Source organism: Macaca mulatta, chromosome 8, assembly GCF_049350105.2.
Source record: "Macaca mulatta isolate MMU2019108-1 chromosome 8, T2T-MMU8v2.0, whole genome shotgun sequence".
Lineage (NCBI taxonomy): Eukaryota > Metazoa > Chordata > Mammalia > Primates > Cercopithecidae > Macaca > Macaca mulatta.
The window spans coordinates 148,436,421-148,453,078 of NC_133413.1; the positions used below are offsets into that span (position 1 = coordinate 148,436,421).

The 16,658-nt window shown below is 42.5% G+C and overlaps 1 protein-coding gene across 1 annotated transcript in view; it reads right to left on the bottom strand.

Annotated features, from left to right (window-relative positions):
• Positions 1–431: 431 nt before the first annotated feature.
• Positions 432–16,658, bottom strand: part of FAM135B (family with sequence similarity 135 member B) — a 353,644-nt gene continuing 337,417 nt past the window's right edge. The window contains exons 15-20 of the mRNA XM_001090012.4: positions 14,314–14,405; positions 11,078–11,175; positions 9,294–9,445; positions 7,062–7,172; positions 5,229–5,342; positions 432–900 (exon numbers count right to left, since the gene is read on the bottom strand). Of these exons, the coding sequence (XP_001090012.4) occupies positions 695–900; positions 5,229–5,342; positions 7,062–7,172; positions 9,294–9,445; positions 11,078–11,175; positions 14,314–14,405 (773 nt within the window). The 3' untranslated portion in view covers positions 432–694. The remainder of the gene's footprint in view (positions 901–5,228; positions 5,343–7,061; positions 7,173–9,293; positions 9,446–11,077; positions 11,176–14,313; positions 14,406–16,658) is intronic.

The following is a 16,658-nucleotide window of genomic DNA, read 5'->3' on the forward strand; positions in this document are numbered from 1 at the left end:
GCTCATAGTTCAGTATATTCCTAGAGTCATGTTTCTTTGTAACAAACGTGTATTTACCAATAGTGTCACCTTTATCCCTTGTTACCTTAAGTCACCCTGCTCACTGCTGTTATGAAATAAAACTGGGATTTGTAACGCATTCCTTGCTCCCTTGTTTAGAAAACATGAAGAGAGAAAATGAATATGGGCATCTTGAACAAGTGGCACATTTGAATCTACTGAGGATTCTATTTACACAAATATGTTCCACTTCTGCACAGAGATTAACCTGAGTTCTGAAATGCTTGTGTGCACTTAATCAGAAATGATAAAGCTATAAGCTAGTAACATATTGGGCAAGTCTAGTTAAATTGGAGTAATCGCTCAGTGAGCCATTCGTGGCTAGCAAGGGGAGCTCACCGACTCCCAAGTCTTCTGTTTATTCTCTCATATTTTTCCTAGAAAACATCTTGAATGACACTCCAGGTAACTACACAAATTCAAGCAAACTTTGTTGTCATGTAGTCTATTTGCTCAGCTTTCTCAAATCTCCAAAACAAAAGCACCTCTCATATCAGGTTCCACCCCAGCCTCCATCCCCCAGCGCTGTTCCCTTGGAGTTTCATTCTGAAATGGTGAGGTCTGTAAAAGCAGGTCTCAGCTAAAGCTCTCCACCAATCTTAAGCATTAACAAAGACCCGCTCCCTCAAAGCCACTACTTGAAGTAGTTGAGTCCTGCCACCAAGAAAAACTTCTCCAGGAAAAGTTCTGAATCCAGCACAGCGATGTGAGCGGCTCGGCCGATCAGGGTGTTGGCAGTGTTGGGCAGGGCGTGGAACACGTTGTGTCGGATTAAAGTGCAGTCCTTGGCTTCAACCAGAGGGCCCAGGAGGTTGTTGATCATTTCTGCATAAACTGGCCCTGTAAAGTGGGGAAGAAGGATATAAAGCTAGTGCAGAAGTTAGCAGTGGAATCTAGAGAACATCACCGGATGTGTGTTGAAATTCTATTTCCGGGCAGACCTGTTATATAGCAGTTTCCAACCTCCTTCTAATGTTAGTGAAATAAATATGAAATAAAATCAAAGTTCTCTTTGTCTAGTCAGATTACAATAGCCAGAAGTCAGAAGGGGATTCCGAACAGCGTCTTTGCGAACCCATGCACCAGAAGCTATGATAACGGTGTTCGTGTTTCTCAGTAATAGCTGTGCCTCCCAGCAGGGGAGCAGAGAAGGAGGCATACAGCAGAAAGGACCCTCAGAGTTTCAAGTTCTATTTCAGGGGACGTTGGGGGTTGGAAACACAGCTCAATAGAGAGTTAGAAGCAGACATTTTCTGCTCTCATGCATAATGCAAGCCACGTGGCATTTCACCTGACTCCTCTGATTCCAAAGAAGGAGAATGCAGTTTTCTTTATGTTGATTTGTTTTGTTTTTACAATTGTTAGTCTGAATTGACTCTTTCCACCTGAAAGTGACACAGTTGCAATTTTGCATCAGGCCATAGGGGTCTTGGAGCCATGCAGTGCAATTGAATTGCTGAATACTAGATAGATTCTCACACCTGGATCTACGATTCATCCCTCTTAGCCCTGTGTTCTTCTTTTCTGAAAAACTGTTGATGACAACTTTTATATCATCAACAGACACCTTCTGCAATGATCCTGACAGCTGGGATATTTTACTTTTGACCAACTTGGAGACAGTAATTGGAAGTTGGAAGTCAGATAAGTCTCTGGGTACCCATTCCAAACAACCGGGTCTGTTTTACAAAGCCAGCAGAGCAGTCACTTTGGAAGATGAAAGAGAGCTTATTCTGAGTTTAACAGTCCACAGCCTCACTCTGGACACTCCCCCATGTCACGTGAAGGGACTCGCACCATTTTCCTTTTCCCTCTAGTTATCAGCAGGGGAGAGTACTCAGAGGTCTGCTTTCCGAGACTGGGATGGACAACTGGACTCCTCATTATGCCGGGGGTATGTATTTGGGGGTGTTTCTTTTCCCCCTCTTCTTAGGGTCTTGGTAGGAGCTTTGAGGTAAAGGGAATTGAAACATGAAATTGAAATAATTAGGGATTTGGTTGTAGCCATGTCAATTCAGCTAAAAAGAATTTGGGGTTAAAACAAATGGTATGGCCGTTCCCAAGAGCCCATTAATGTTTCAGAGTAGTGGTCATTACAATAGGCAATAATATGATGTGAGGTTACGCCACAGAAATTTTATGCATGAAATAGTCTTTCCGAGGGAAAATGCAAGTCAGCCAAAATTCAGCATCAAAGGAAGAGTTAAGTAAACCATGCTTTGTGGGCTAAACAATTCTGCGCTCCTTTAAAATGATGTTTATGAACATTATGTAATAATATTTTTTAAATGATGTATGTGAATATTATGTAATAACAAGAAAAATGAATATTGCCAATAAATGGAAATAGAAGCATATTATTATTGCACAAATACCATAATTTGTTTAAATTGTATATGCAATAAAGGTCAGAAGGTCATTTATTTAAAGAAAAAAGTCACTCAAAATGTAGTGATTACTCAACCAGATCATTTTCTGCTGAGACCTTGATTGGCTTCATAAGTCCTGGAAGCCATCATTGGTATGTTTTTTAACATGTATAGCAGACTCATATTTTTTCTCAAATACAGCACTATTTTTAAATTGATGGACTTTTGGGATAGGAGCAAATTATCTACATGACAATGTAGAGAATAAATTGGAAGGTTACGTGAAGTCAGACAGGTTGAGAGGTATTTTATTTCAGAATTTTTGAAAAATAAAAATATTGGTACTTCTTCCAGAAAAAAAAATGATAATCTTTCTGGAAACAGAAAGTCTTCCAATCTGTTTAATTCACCAGTTAAGCCACATTTCTTTAATGCCCATGCAAAAATGTAACAGAAAATATAAATTTAACAAAAGAGAGGGTGATTTTTTTCTTAAGATGACTAACAGGATCATTAATCAATTTAAGTCATATATTAATATCCTTTGAAGATACACTCCCTTTTCCTTAAAGGCCATTGGGAATATTAAATAAGATAAGCAAAGTGCATGAACTGTGCCCAGCACATAACAAATACAATTTGCTATGCTAGAGCAGGAGTTGTCAGGCTTTCTCTGTAAATATTTAGGGCTTTCCAGGACATTCCAGTGTAACTACTCAACATAATTCTGAATTCTAGCATGAAAGCAGTCATATACAATATGTAAATGATGGGCGTGGCTATGTTTCAATAAAACTTTATTTACAAAATGAGAGGGGGGTTGAATTTGGCTTGTGGACCACAGTTGTTGAACTCTGTTCTTAAGCCTTTACCAAGGTTGAAATGTCAACAAAAATACTTCTCTATGTCAGGGAGATAAGAAATTAGGTAAGGAAAATTAACAAATCCCTGCACAAAGAAACAGTTTGGCTGTCTCTTGACAACAGCTGTTTAGTTTAGTCAAGTCTGAACTCAAAACCAGTTCATTAACTCTTTGTTTATTGTCACAAGTCTTAGCATATAATGATGACCCATGGGTAATTAGAAAATATTTAAAAATTGATTAAAATATACATAAAAAAGCATCAATATTTAAAAATTAAGGCTGAAAAATTATAAACAAATATCTTTAAATTAATATTTAATCTGAGAGACAGTAGAGTGAGATAGGCAGGCACCCATATACTCTAACAGTACAGGTGTTGTTGGTATCAATATTTTAGAAGAGAATTTGGCAAAAAACGTTAAGAGTAGCAACTCATTAACATTTTCCTCCAATAATACCACTACTAGAAATCTATTTCAATGAAATACCGTAGATGTATTAAAAATTTACACATGCAAAGTCTTTCATCACATGATAACTAAAAAGGAAGCCTTCCAGAAGCAAACTATACGTGTAGTAATTAACAAGTTATTGATTAAATTATGGTATATGCATATAGTCTATAATTATTAAAATGTGTTTGCATTTATGATATTTTATTAACATGGACAAATAAATATATTAGTCTAAATCAAATCATGACACAAAATTATAACTTTTATCATGAACACACATGAAGAGACTAGAAGAAGAACATGGAAAGTAGGTAGTAATAGAGGTGGAGTTAGAAAGGATCATGAATTATGTAATGAGTTTGACTTTTTCAAATATTCTATAACGTTTTAATCAGACAAAGAATCATTTTAGAATATGCCCTGTGTTACTTTTCATTACATGTACTAGATGGTATAAAACACAATGCTATTTTATGTATTAAAAGTAATTTTTAAATATTTTTTCATCAAAATTCCTGTTGGATTTTCTAGATACCAATGAAAATTTGGAATAGACCCAATTATATATTAGCACCAAATCTTTGGACCTTTGGTACACTATTTTTTTATAGTACCTTAAAATATAACAAAAATACTATTTACTTAAAAAATAATCAATATGCTTGACCTAGAAATAAACAAATTAGACTGGATTCTAGAAGAGAAAGGGGACATTAGTGGACACTGACATAATTTGGATAAGGTCTGTAAATTAGATAATAATATTGTATCAGTATTAATTTTGTGGTTTTGATAATTGTACAATGCTTATGTAAGATGCTAATATTGGGCATCACAATGAAATGTATACAGCAATTTTTTTGCACTGTTGTTGCAACACTTTTTGAGTATAAAATTATTTCAAAATTAAAAGCTACAAACATGTTTAAAAAAAATAAATTAAACAAATTAACCAAAGGAAACCAGGAATGCCAGCCCACATCCATCTTGATTGTCTGGAAAATTCCTACCTATCCTTTAAAACCTAACTCATTGTCATCTCCAGGGACCCTCGTCTGACTCTGTCCTACACTCTGTTCCACTGGGCTGCCTTAATGCCTTAGGCATTATTTTATTTTTTGACTTACCACATTTTTATCATTGCTATTACTTGTCAAGGCTCCAGCTAGACAATGTGCCCCTTGAGGGCAGGGCCTGTCTCGTTGAATTATACATCCCAGCCATCAATTTCAGTGACTGGCACACAATAGGACTGAACAAAAGTTTCATAATCTAATAAACATGCGACTGTTTATTACACAAAGGAAGGATCTGGCACAATAACATCAAGATGAGCTACCTTTATCCTATCACTAAGCTAAGATAAATGCAGCACTAAACCTATAGCCCAGGTGTTCCCAATAGGCATAGTCAATTTCACAAATTTACTTTTGCTTTTCAAATCAGAAAGTCCCTGAGCAAAAATTAAACGTAGCTTACCTGTGTGTCTGTCTTTGAGGGCAGTTTTACACATTTCGATCCTGGCTGAATGAAATGGCACATAACGGTCTTGGGGAGAAGCAACCAGCACGACATTTTTAAAATACTGCAGCCCTGTAACAATTAGCCAGATGAGTACTTTTTACCCAGGTAGTTTCAACTTCAACACCCTCTGGAAATTTGCACAAATTTCTAGACTTGTCCCAGAAAGAGAAAAAATGATGACACACCACACACTAGTTGCATCATTGCACAAGGACATTCTGTCCTGAGGTTTAACAAGGCACAGCAGATGGCACAGAGGTATCGTGGGGGCCTGTGGGAGGCTGAAAAAAGAAGTCACTACACAGGGGCTTTGCATTTGTGAGGGGAGATGAAGCCTGTTCTCATCAGCCATGAAAGCTAAGGAGACACACAGAAAGCTACTCTGGACACAGAGAAATAAGCAACAAGGATGAGATCATAAAAGCCTTTGGGGGATAGAAATATTAAGGAGTTCATAAGGACGTCAGTCTGAGTATCCTGTTCTTCCTCCTCAACCCCAGCACCTCCTCTAATTCCAGCCTTCACCACATCCCATGCTTTAGGAAAACAGCCTCAGAACTCACCTCTCTGCAGCCAGTCTTGCCTTCCTGCAATCTGTCCCCACAATGTAGACAGAAGAACCCTTCAAATTCAATATCACAGTGTATCCCTCCAGGCCGCAAAGCCCATCGTGAACCTCCAGAGCACTGCAGACCACCCGGACACTCCGTCTGGACTGAGGCCATCCTTCTCATTCCCCACATCCTGCTGGGCGGGTGGCTGTCAGCTCTTAGCCATGTGTCCCTTACTGAAGTGGTTCCCCTCATCAGACATCACACACTGGGGGCAGCCTACTTCAATAGCTGGCCAATACACGGGCCAGTAGGACAAAGGTGTAATGGCCAGCCCCTCCCCTTCCTTCAGGATCGCTCTCCAGGGCCACTTCCTACACCCCTGATGGACTCTGCGGTGATCATGCTGCAGTCCCACCTTCTTCCGCCAAGTCCTGCCTCCCTCCTCCTCCTCCACAGAAGATAGCTCTAAGAGCTCAACTCAACACACAGAGGCATAAAGTAGGAGAGGAACTCAGCCGGGCTCACAGATCAGCCTGTGGCTACACCAGACTCACAGGCACAGAGGGATCAGCAGAGTCAGTGTTTACAGGACGGTGGAAGACTGTGACCAAGAACAGACCCTGGACCAGGCCAGCTTGCGTGGCAGGACTGAGCAGGACAATCAGTCAGCTGCTCCACTCCCCGACTGGACATGGGGACCACTCGGCAATGACCACCATTACTGCTGTCTGCTGTGGTCATTCCCACGTAGCAGGCAGAGTCTTCAACACCTCTATGCACTCCCATGTGACAGAGAGAGGGTGCAGGTACAATAGCAGGCCTGCCTGACAGTGATCGCCGTCTTCCACTGCACAGTCAACACCAGTGGAAAATGTTGCATCTGCCTTTTGTGTAGATGGGCCCGCACCTGGGTGAAGCTGGCACACAGATCTTGGGCCTACGCAATAAGAACATTGAAAAACTGGCACAAAGCGGAATCTACAGCTTCTGGTTATTTAAATGATCTTACACGCACCTTGGCTCAATCTCTCACATGCCATATGGGCAATGGGCAAGAGGAGCTGAGTTCCTGGTAGCTGTTGGCCTCCCAATGAGCCGAAGAGGCTTTGAGTGCTGGGCCTCCTGACTAGGCCCTTCTGTGAGTGAATCAACGTAGCATTATATCTCATTTGTGTCTCAGGAGTTGAATTCCAAGCTCAAACTCCTAACTGCAGCGGTGGGGGAAACCACTGACCTGTTTTTTGGCTTAGTTGGTAGAGGAAACATTTGCGCAAATCAGCATTATCCCTGAAGGTCAGTTGCAGTAGAGACCCGGATTTCTTCAGTTTCTGCATGAGCCATAAGCCTAGGAAGACAAAAACAAAACAAAAATCAAAAACATAAAACAAAACAAAAAATAATTGGGATGGAATTTTGGTGAGATGAATGTTAAACTGCGAATTTTAGTTAACTTGAAAATAAGACAGAAGTAGGCATATTAGCAAATAATTGGGAAGTTAGAGGTAAATTTGCCCTCTCATGTACTGGTGGCAAGGACTTAAATCATCCTGCAAAAATGAGAGGACAACAGGCTTGGGAGTAAGGAACTACTCACACTCTTCAATCCAGTCAATCTCCTTCTGAAAAAGAAACCTAGGGTAATAATTTTCAATGCGAAAATAATATAAAAATGATACTTACAGATACATTTAGGATACTGTAAAGCTAGAATAAATGTCTCACTTCACAAGTCATCTGTTTGCCAGGCATGGTGGCTCATGCCTGTAATCTCGGCACTTTGGGAGGCCAAGGTAGGTGGATCACCTGAGGTCAGGACTTCGAGACCAGGCTGGCCAAAATGGTGAAACCCCATCTCTATTAAAAAATTAACCAGGTGTGGTGGCAGGCACCTGTAATCCCAGCTACTCTGGAGGCTGAGGTAGAAGAATCACTTGAACCTGGGAGTCAGAGGTTGCAGTGAGTCGAGATTGTGCCATTGCACTCCAGCCTGAGCGACAAGAGCAAGACTCCCTCTCAAAAAGCAAAACAAAACAAAACTCATCTGTTTAGCTATGCATAGGCAAACACTAACGTTGATGAGTGTAAGGATTATGTAACCACAACAAGCAAATTAATCTGATAGAAATACAAGGAAACAAGCAAGCTATGGTATGTACATATATTACACTGACTGCTATGTCAGTGTGTGTGTGCAAAGATAAATAGAATGAAATATATAAAATTACTCTGGATATGCTAGATTGGAGAAATTATTAGTAAAGTCTCTCTTTTTAAAAAATATTTTATAATGTTGCAAGATTACTTTATAACTCTGGGCGGGGGGCAGGAAATGTAGTTTAACAAATTTGTTTCTGTTCAAAGAATGGCTTCCTTGGTTTGGGAGGAAAGACAGAGTGCAGAGGAAAGGACTTCCATTTGTTATGTGCCAATGTGTCAGATAACTCATGTTCACAAGTATGCCCTAAAATAACTTAAAAGCAAACTAACTAAACTGACCAGGTCATGAGGAAACAATGTGAGTGCTGGGAGAGGACAGGGGACAGTGGCAGAGGCCTAGAGGATTACAGGGACAAGGAAGCTTCTTAGGGGTGACTCTAATGCCACATAATGGGTTTGCACAATCAGGGACTACTGAGATATTTGTTAAGAAATGATTTAATAAATGTTTTGTTATTACATGTAAAACTCAGTGCCCTCCTTGGGCTTCCATACACCAAACCATGTCACCTCCTCAGCTAAAATCTCGTGAGTAGTATCTACAAGGTCTACAGGTTAAGTCTAACATCTTTGCGAGTCATTCGAGGTCCTTCTTTGTCTGGCTCTTGCTGATACATTTGACCTCCCATAGATGTGAGTTAACCTCATTTCCTTCCCTTGTGTAATTCAACATGGAAATTCTTCAACAATTCTATGATACACACATGCACATATGTACCTACATAACACATATGTGTATACATACATATATGGTATACATGCTTGTACACATACATATATGTATGCACACATATACACAAACACAGATACACACACACATAACCACCATTTTATAGACAGGGAGACTGAGGAGCACAGAGATTAAATGTCTAGGCCAGAGTCTTCCTCAAGTGTCCTGGTCAGGACTTAACCACAGGTTTGTCATGCAGGTGGCCTGATTCAGAGTCCCTGTTCTCTTCATCACAATGCCGTGCCTTGTCAATCTTTTCCAACCACGACTCCAGGGACACTGCCTTTTTCCCACAGAAATTTGAAGGCAGAAAGGATCCTGGAAAACATCTAGTGTCACCTCACTCAGCCCCCAGACACAAGGGCCGCACCTCTAAGGCCAGGACTCCTCCCTCCATGCCATGCTTGGAAAAGACTCCACAGTCACAGGGTTTCATCTGGAAGAACCCCTGTCCCCAGTTTCAGGTCCCAGAGGCCCCAGATTAATTCTGAGGAATGACGAGTCCTAGAAGAGTCTTACCTGTACTAACCAGGGTGCTGTTGTTGTACAGGGTTCCCAGGTGAGGCCCAGAGAGTGACAGGAACGTGTGGAGTTTGTTGAGGTAATACCGGAACCGGGGCCGTGTGAGGACCGATCGGATGATGATGTTGCCAAGAGAATGGCCAATGAAGCTGTGGAGAGACGGAAAGGGTACCCGTGAGTGTGACGGTGAACGCTGGTGCCCAAGAGCGCAGTGCTGGAAGCATCAGGGGCCAGCGTCCTCCACCTCCCACTGAATGTAGGGGCACTGGCAAAGAGCACGGGGACTGCCAACTCATCCTCATCAGGTTTCCAAACCCTGACCATGAGAAGCCTGAGATGGGGTCTTTGTGAATGGGAGCTCTGTGCCCAATCAGGGGAGAAGTGTGGGCATTTCAGCCAGCTTCATGCTGTTAGAGCAGCCTGCTTTTATTCCACATGCAGGAAGGGAAGGTCCTTCCTGAAATGCACCTCTGAACATTGAAATCTCCTGGTCATTCATAGGATCAGGTCCCAAGTCCTTATCCTGCTTGGGAGGCCATTCATCCTCTCCTTCACCTGCTGTGTATACACTGAACCACCTGCTCACAGCCCATGCTGTTAGACCCCCTCCTGCAGGCTCTGCTCCAGCCATACTCCTACTCACAGGCCCATGTGTTCAACGCATCATTACTCTCAAGTTAAATACTTATTTATTGAGAGTCTATTAAATGAGAGGCTATACCTCCCCACCTCTACTCATGATGAGCATACAACCAGCCAAGAAAAGAAGTCAGTGTCAGCCTATGAAGCTGCCTTACCTAGCTTTTCTTTTATTCTCTCTTTTTTTAAATCTAATCTCTATAGGCTTCATTTGTGGAATAAAGAAGTAATATTTTATATCTGAAGACTAAATGGGATAATGCATATCGAGGGATTAGCACTACGTCTACATATTCGAATGCATGAAAAATGCAAGCTGCTTACTAGCACTGTCATCACTGAAACAGTTGGTACAGTGTAAGAATAAAAGCAGTGCTAATTGGAACCCTCTCTTTGGGGTGGGCAACTCATTCTGCTTTTTCTTTTTCTTTTTTTTTTTTTTTTTTTTTTTGAGATGAAGTCTCACTCTGTCGCCAAGGCTGGAGTGCAGTGGCGCAATCTCGGCTCACCGCAAGCTCTGCCTCCTGGGTTCACACCTTTCTCCTGCCTCAGTCTCCCAAGTAGCTGGGACTACAGGCAACCACCACCAAGCCTGGCTAATTTTTTTGTGTTTTTAGTAGAGACGAGGTTTCACCATGTTAGCCAGGATGGTCTCTATCTCCTGACCTTGTGATCTGCCCGCCTCGGCCTCCCAAAGTGCTGGGATTACAGGCGTGAGCCACCACGCCTGGCCTTTTTCACACATCATCTCAGTGCTAGTTCCCCTTAATAGATAAGAAAACAGAAGTTTAGAGATTTAGAAACCTTGCAAAAGGTTCTATATCTGGTACATGGTAAGAAACAAGATTTCAACTTGTGAGTGTTAGAACAAGAATTCAAACCTAGGAATTTTTGTTTTAAGTCCAATACTCTTTCTACAGAACTACAAAAATTTTCATTCTCCCTGACATAAACTATGGCAGATATGAATGTGTACAACAGACCTGGTACTTACTTCTGCTTTAAAAATAATTTATTAAAAGTCACAAGTTAGCTTAGCTCAGTGGTATACAGAAGGCATCATAATATTGCTTTTATACAGCAAACACTCAAAAATGTCCCCCCTCTTCCCCCAGCATTCACTACCTGTGGTTTCCTTTTACCTAATTCGGGATATGGAGAGGTTGTACAACTGAATGTGTTGAATGATTTCATCCAACAACCGATCCGTCATGGTATCAAAATCTGCAAATGTGTCCATCTGGAAGAAGAGAGAGGAACAGGTGTTGGGTATGGTTGTGGCGGGGGCTGGGCTCTGTGCACAGCCTGTCTTCTTCCACTAAACACCGTGATGTCTACGGGGGTGTGCCTACCTCTGATGTTAGGGCTACAGGATGAGATATGACCTCAGGATGAAAGACCCACAGGCTGGGGCTCTAAGGAAGAAGCGTGGAGATGCTCAGGAACACTGAGCTGGGAGGGCGGCTGACAGTGAAGTAGCAAGCTTGTGGTGCCGACTGCCGCACCATGTGCCTGGAGTGTCACCATGCTGCTGGGATTGCCGTCCCCGCTTCACAGAGGAGGAAATAGGCTCTGGGAGGGGAGGCTGCCTGTTCACCTCACATGACCCAGGGTTCACACCAAGACAGGCCTGACTCCAAAGGCCCTCCCCTTTCTGTGGCATAGCCTTTAGAGTATGCAGTCAGCTTTGGGAAGGATCGTAAAGTCACCCACGTCTTAGGATGGATAGTGGAAGGATCCAGGAGATGAAAGGAAGAGGAGGAATGCCACACATGTCCTTGAATGTTTGAAGGGCAGCAACAAGGAAGATATATTAGATTGGTTTATATAACCTCAAGGGCTAACTTTTAGAAACATGAATTAGAGTCAAAGGGAAATAGATTTGGGGCCAATATCCAAAAATGTTTCAAAAGTCCCTCATATGTGGAGCTGTCCTATAACATCATGGGCTGCCAAGAGCTAGGAAAAGTGAACAGGATGTCTCACAAATATCCATCCAGTGAAGAAAGGAGTACATGTTGGGGGATAGGAGTGGTGAAGAGAAGACCTTTATGAGTTTCTGTCACCTGCCATCCAATGAGCTTTGAGGCGCGACAGAATAAAGCATACTGCTAAGTCTCTAGACTTCCTGGAATAAGAAAGAACCATAAGCTCTTCTGCTTATGGGATCTGCGCCTTGGACCTGTTGCTTCCCATCTAAACCTCAGTCTCCTTATTTATTAAAGGGGGATAGTGTTGCTACCTCCTTAGTGCCATGTTAAAAATTAGATAAAATAGGACAGGTGTGGTGGCTCATGCCTGTAATCGTAGCACTTTGGGAGGCCGAGGCAGGTGGATTACGAGGTCAGGAGATCAAGACCATCCTGTCTTACATGGTGAAGCCCCGTCTCTACTAAAACTACAAAAAATTAGTTGGGTGTGGTGGCACATGCCTGTAGTTCAGGAGGCTGAGGCAGGAGAAATGCTTGAACCCAGGAGGTGGAGGCTGCAGTGAGCTGAAGTTGCACCACTGCACTCCAGCCTTGGCGACAGAGTGAGACTCCGTCTCAAAAAAAAAAAAAAAAAAAAAAAAATTAGGTAACCTAAGAGAGATGCTGCTTTTTTTTCTCTAACTTTTCAGAGCCTATTTCCTCATCTATAAAATATTAATTCAACATATACATTATTTAAACAAATGGCTATAATTATGATGCCTGAGTTGACCATGATGAGCTATGCTTTGGAAATCACAGTAGGTTTAAAAGTAATACCAGGAACTCCCCAACCAAGGCGTTTAAAAGTATATTAATACATACTGAAAGTGGACCTGCTGATGAGACAACTTTCTTTTTTTTTTTTTTTTGGAGACGGAGTCTCGATCTGTCGCAAAGGCTGGAGTGCAGTGGTGCGATCTCGACTTACTGCAACCTCCGCCTCCCGGGTTCACTCCATTCTCCTGTCGAGTAGCTGGGACTACAGGTGCCTGCCTAAGTTTTTGTGTTTTTGTAGAGATGGGGTTTCACCATGTCAGCCAGGATGGTCTCGATCTCCTGACCTCGTGATCCGCCCACCTTGGCCTCCCAAAGTGCTGGGATTACACTGTGCCCGGCCAAGACAGCTTTCAAAAAGTAACAATGTGTGCATAATCAGTACTGAATGGCCAACTCCTGCAATTAAGTGAATTGTGTAAAGGTCCAGCTCTAAAGATCTGAGGTTTCCAGGTTGAACCCAGCAGCCATGAAGCTGCATCAGAGAGTTGCTGGATGTGCACACCCGGAAGGATTATTTCCTGACTGGCTCTCTCTTGCTAACAATTCTTATCTTCCCTGAAAAGAAAACCTCACTAGCACAAATCACAAACACAAAGTGAGCAAGTGCTGCTCACTTATTTCCCTGCTCCCTCCTATGACTGGCCTGGTTATCCTCTTTTCTTTACTTTTCTTTTCTTTTTTGATTTTTTTTTTTTTTTTGAAACAGCGTCTTGCTCTTTCACCCATGCTGGAGTGCAGTGGTGTGATCACAGTTCACTGCAACCTCGACCTCCTTGGGCTCACGTGATCCTCCCACCTCAGCCTCCTAAGTAGCTGGGAATATAGGCGCCCACCATCACACCAAGCTAATTTTTGTATTTTTTGTAGAGAAAGGGTCTCACTTTGTTGCCCAGGCTGTTTCTGAACTCCTAGGCTCAAGCGATCTGCCTGCCTCGGCTTCCCAAAGTGCTGGGATTATAGGTGCGAGCCACCGCGCCTGGCCATTCTCTCTTAGCACTGGGTCAGATTTGTTCATGTATTAAAGTTGGGTGCACACAGGAATTATCTTCCTGGAGATCACATATAGTATCCTCCTCTCCAGGACAGCCTGACATGGACCCTGCCTAACTCCCAGAAGCTCCGTCCCCTCTCCTGTGAGGAGATGGTGATATCAACGTGTGATAGAACTGCCATGAAGTTAAATGAGGAAACAGGTACAGAGTACGCAGATGCTCCAAAAAATCATGTTCTTCTCTCTCCCTCAACATCTATACCTCTGTGTACTGCATGGTGCACAACTTTGCATAGAGCAGGTGCCCAAGTAAAGGCAGCAGAACTGAGTGCCAACAGTTGGGAAGTGAGTCATTACCCAAATAACTTATGCTCTCACTTGCCACCCGCCCTAATGCCCTGTGAAGGCAAAGGCTCCAGTCAACTGATTCACATGTTCTCATTTCTTACCCTTTCCTCTCCCTCCCAAAATAAAACAGCACGTCTTTTCTTTCCAACTCATCCAAATGCCTGGCCAGCATTTCTTTTCATGGTCTCCTCCTATCTGTGTGTGTCCATAAATTATCATGGTGTGTTGAGGAGGCTCATATAAGCATGCATCCAGGGTTCTTCCAGTTCTGATGTTTTTATCATCATACCTGATTCTTTTCAGACATCAGGAAGTCCAGTTTTCCTCCAGGGAGCCCCAGTTCTATGAACGTCTTTACCAGTCGAAGGTCTGCACTGTTCCCTAAAAATGACAGATAACCCCCACCCCAGTCCCGTAGTTAGTCATATAAAATATTGACACACGAGGAATTTCTTTCTCTCTCCCTCTTCCCCCATTTCTACTGGGTTTTCTCAGTTTTGGTTACGTAGTTAATATAAACAACTAAAACAGCTACAATCCCAGCTCTCCTGCCACCCCTCGGGCCCCCACACTCAGAGTCTGGTCCTTTCTAGCAGTCCCACCTCGATAGAGTTATCCCTGATCTGTGAGCATGTGACTTGTGAACACTCTGCATGCAGGAATGGTGGGAGGTACACCGCCTCCCCTTCTTCCACAACAAATCCCATTTTGCAAGTGGTTCTTTCGCATGGCTGATGGGGCACAGTGGGACCCCTACCAGCCCCGTCTTCAGTTACTTGCTTAATAGAAGACTATCTAGTACTGCCATTTACAGGTAATCTGCAAGCCTCCCCCTACCTTCCAATTGGCCAATCATGGCACAGTGATCTAAATAGACTAGGACTGTCTCTTGGGAACAAGAGTCACAGCAAAGCAAGCTCTATGGAGGCACAGCAGTGAGCATCGGGGCAGAGGGATGAAAGGTTAAGAATGCAAGGCTATCAAGGCACGAAGAATACAGGAAATGCATTCCCAAAATAAAAGTCATGTGAAAAAAATGGATTTAATACAACAGAATAAGGTTTATATGCAAGTATAGTGACGCATTAATTTAATGTTGGTCACACGGGTTCAATTATGTCTTAATAAATGTTTGTCCTATTTCTTGAAAGTTCCCTATAGAGGCCAGCAGTGGTGGCTCACACCTGTAATCCCAGCACTTTGGGAGGCCAAGGCAGGTGGATCACCAGGTCAGATCAAAACCATCCTGGCTAACATGGTGAAATCTCGTCTCTACTAAAAATAAAAAAAAATAGCTGGGTGTGGTGGCGGGAGCCTGTAGTCCCAGCTACTTGGGAGGCTGAGGCAGGAGAGTAGCGTGAACCCGGGAGGCGGAGCTTTCAGGGAGCCGAGATCGTGCCACCACACTACAGCCTGGGGGACAGAGCAAGACTCCACCTCAAAAAAATATAAATAAATAAATAAATAAATAAATAAGTTCCCTGTAGAGTTGAAAGCTAGAAGCTGGTTATTTAGATATATAAATCACTTACTTTACCATGTAAATATGCCCCACAGGTCATACTTCCAAAATAGTCTGTAAACTGTGAGAGAAAATATCATTCTTTATGAAACTACCCAATGATTCAAAGGAGGGTGAATGTGCCACGTGGAATTGGGGGAAGTCCAGGTGTTTGGGGTTGTCCCTGATGCTTAAGGATGACTCAGATATGCCCAAACGCCACCCATGTTGGTGGCCTGTCAGAGTACATGCCCAAACTTGCAGGGTCACAGTCATAAAATGGTCATTTTTTAAAGGAAATCTCTGCATTTTGTGTTATGATGTTAATTATTGTTCATTCCCTCTTTCATTTTTGTCAGTAAAATTAGGCTCTTTGGTTCCACTGTTGCTATTGTTTGAAGCTCCCTAATGATATGCCAGGGCCTGCCTTTAGGAGAACAAAAGCTGCAAGTGTTTATATTCAGCATAAAGTGTTAAGCAAGGGGTGGAAATGGCCCCTCTCCTTCAGCTACTGAGGGAAAGAGAACTTTCTGCAACTTACAACCGTCTCAGAAAATATGATTTAATATGGTGTTCTTAATAAACTGAGAACATTTATAAGAATACAAATCTTGAGTTTTTTGTACAACATGAAGAGTTGTGTCAATATTCATAACTGTTATCAATGTGCTCAGCTCTCTGTTAATACACATAAGCCCTTGGAAAGTGAATTTGAACAAGTGGATCCTGAAAATTCTGCAGAGTTTAGGCAGATGCACCTTGAAGTCGAGAACTCATCTTCCAAAGCACCCTGTGCTTGGTATTGGTTGTGGTTTCCATGACTTGTTGCCCAGTTGATAATGTGATCCACGGCTCCGTTTCCTGACAGTACAAAATGGCTGAAGCCCCTCTATCTTTATAACATTCCTCATCTTTCACGTGCATGATGGAAAAAATTGCCTATAGCCTGATCAGATGTCTTATTTTAACAAATACATTGAAAGTCTTATCTCATTTTACTTCAGTGTCACACACACGAGAGGTACAGACCGGTCGTGCATGACATTGAGTTGATGAGTGAGAAAGTTTGTTTTGTTCCTGCAGATCCCAGAACCTAGCAAAGTCCCTGGTATAGAAAAGGTATTCTATAAGTG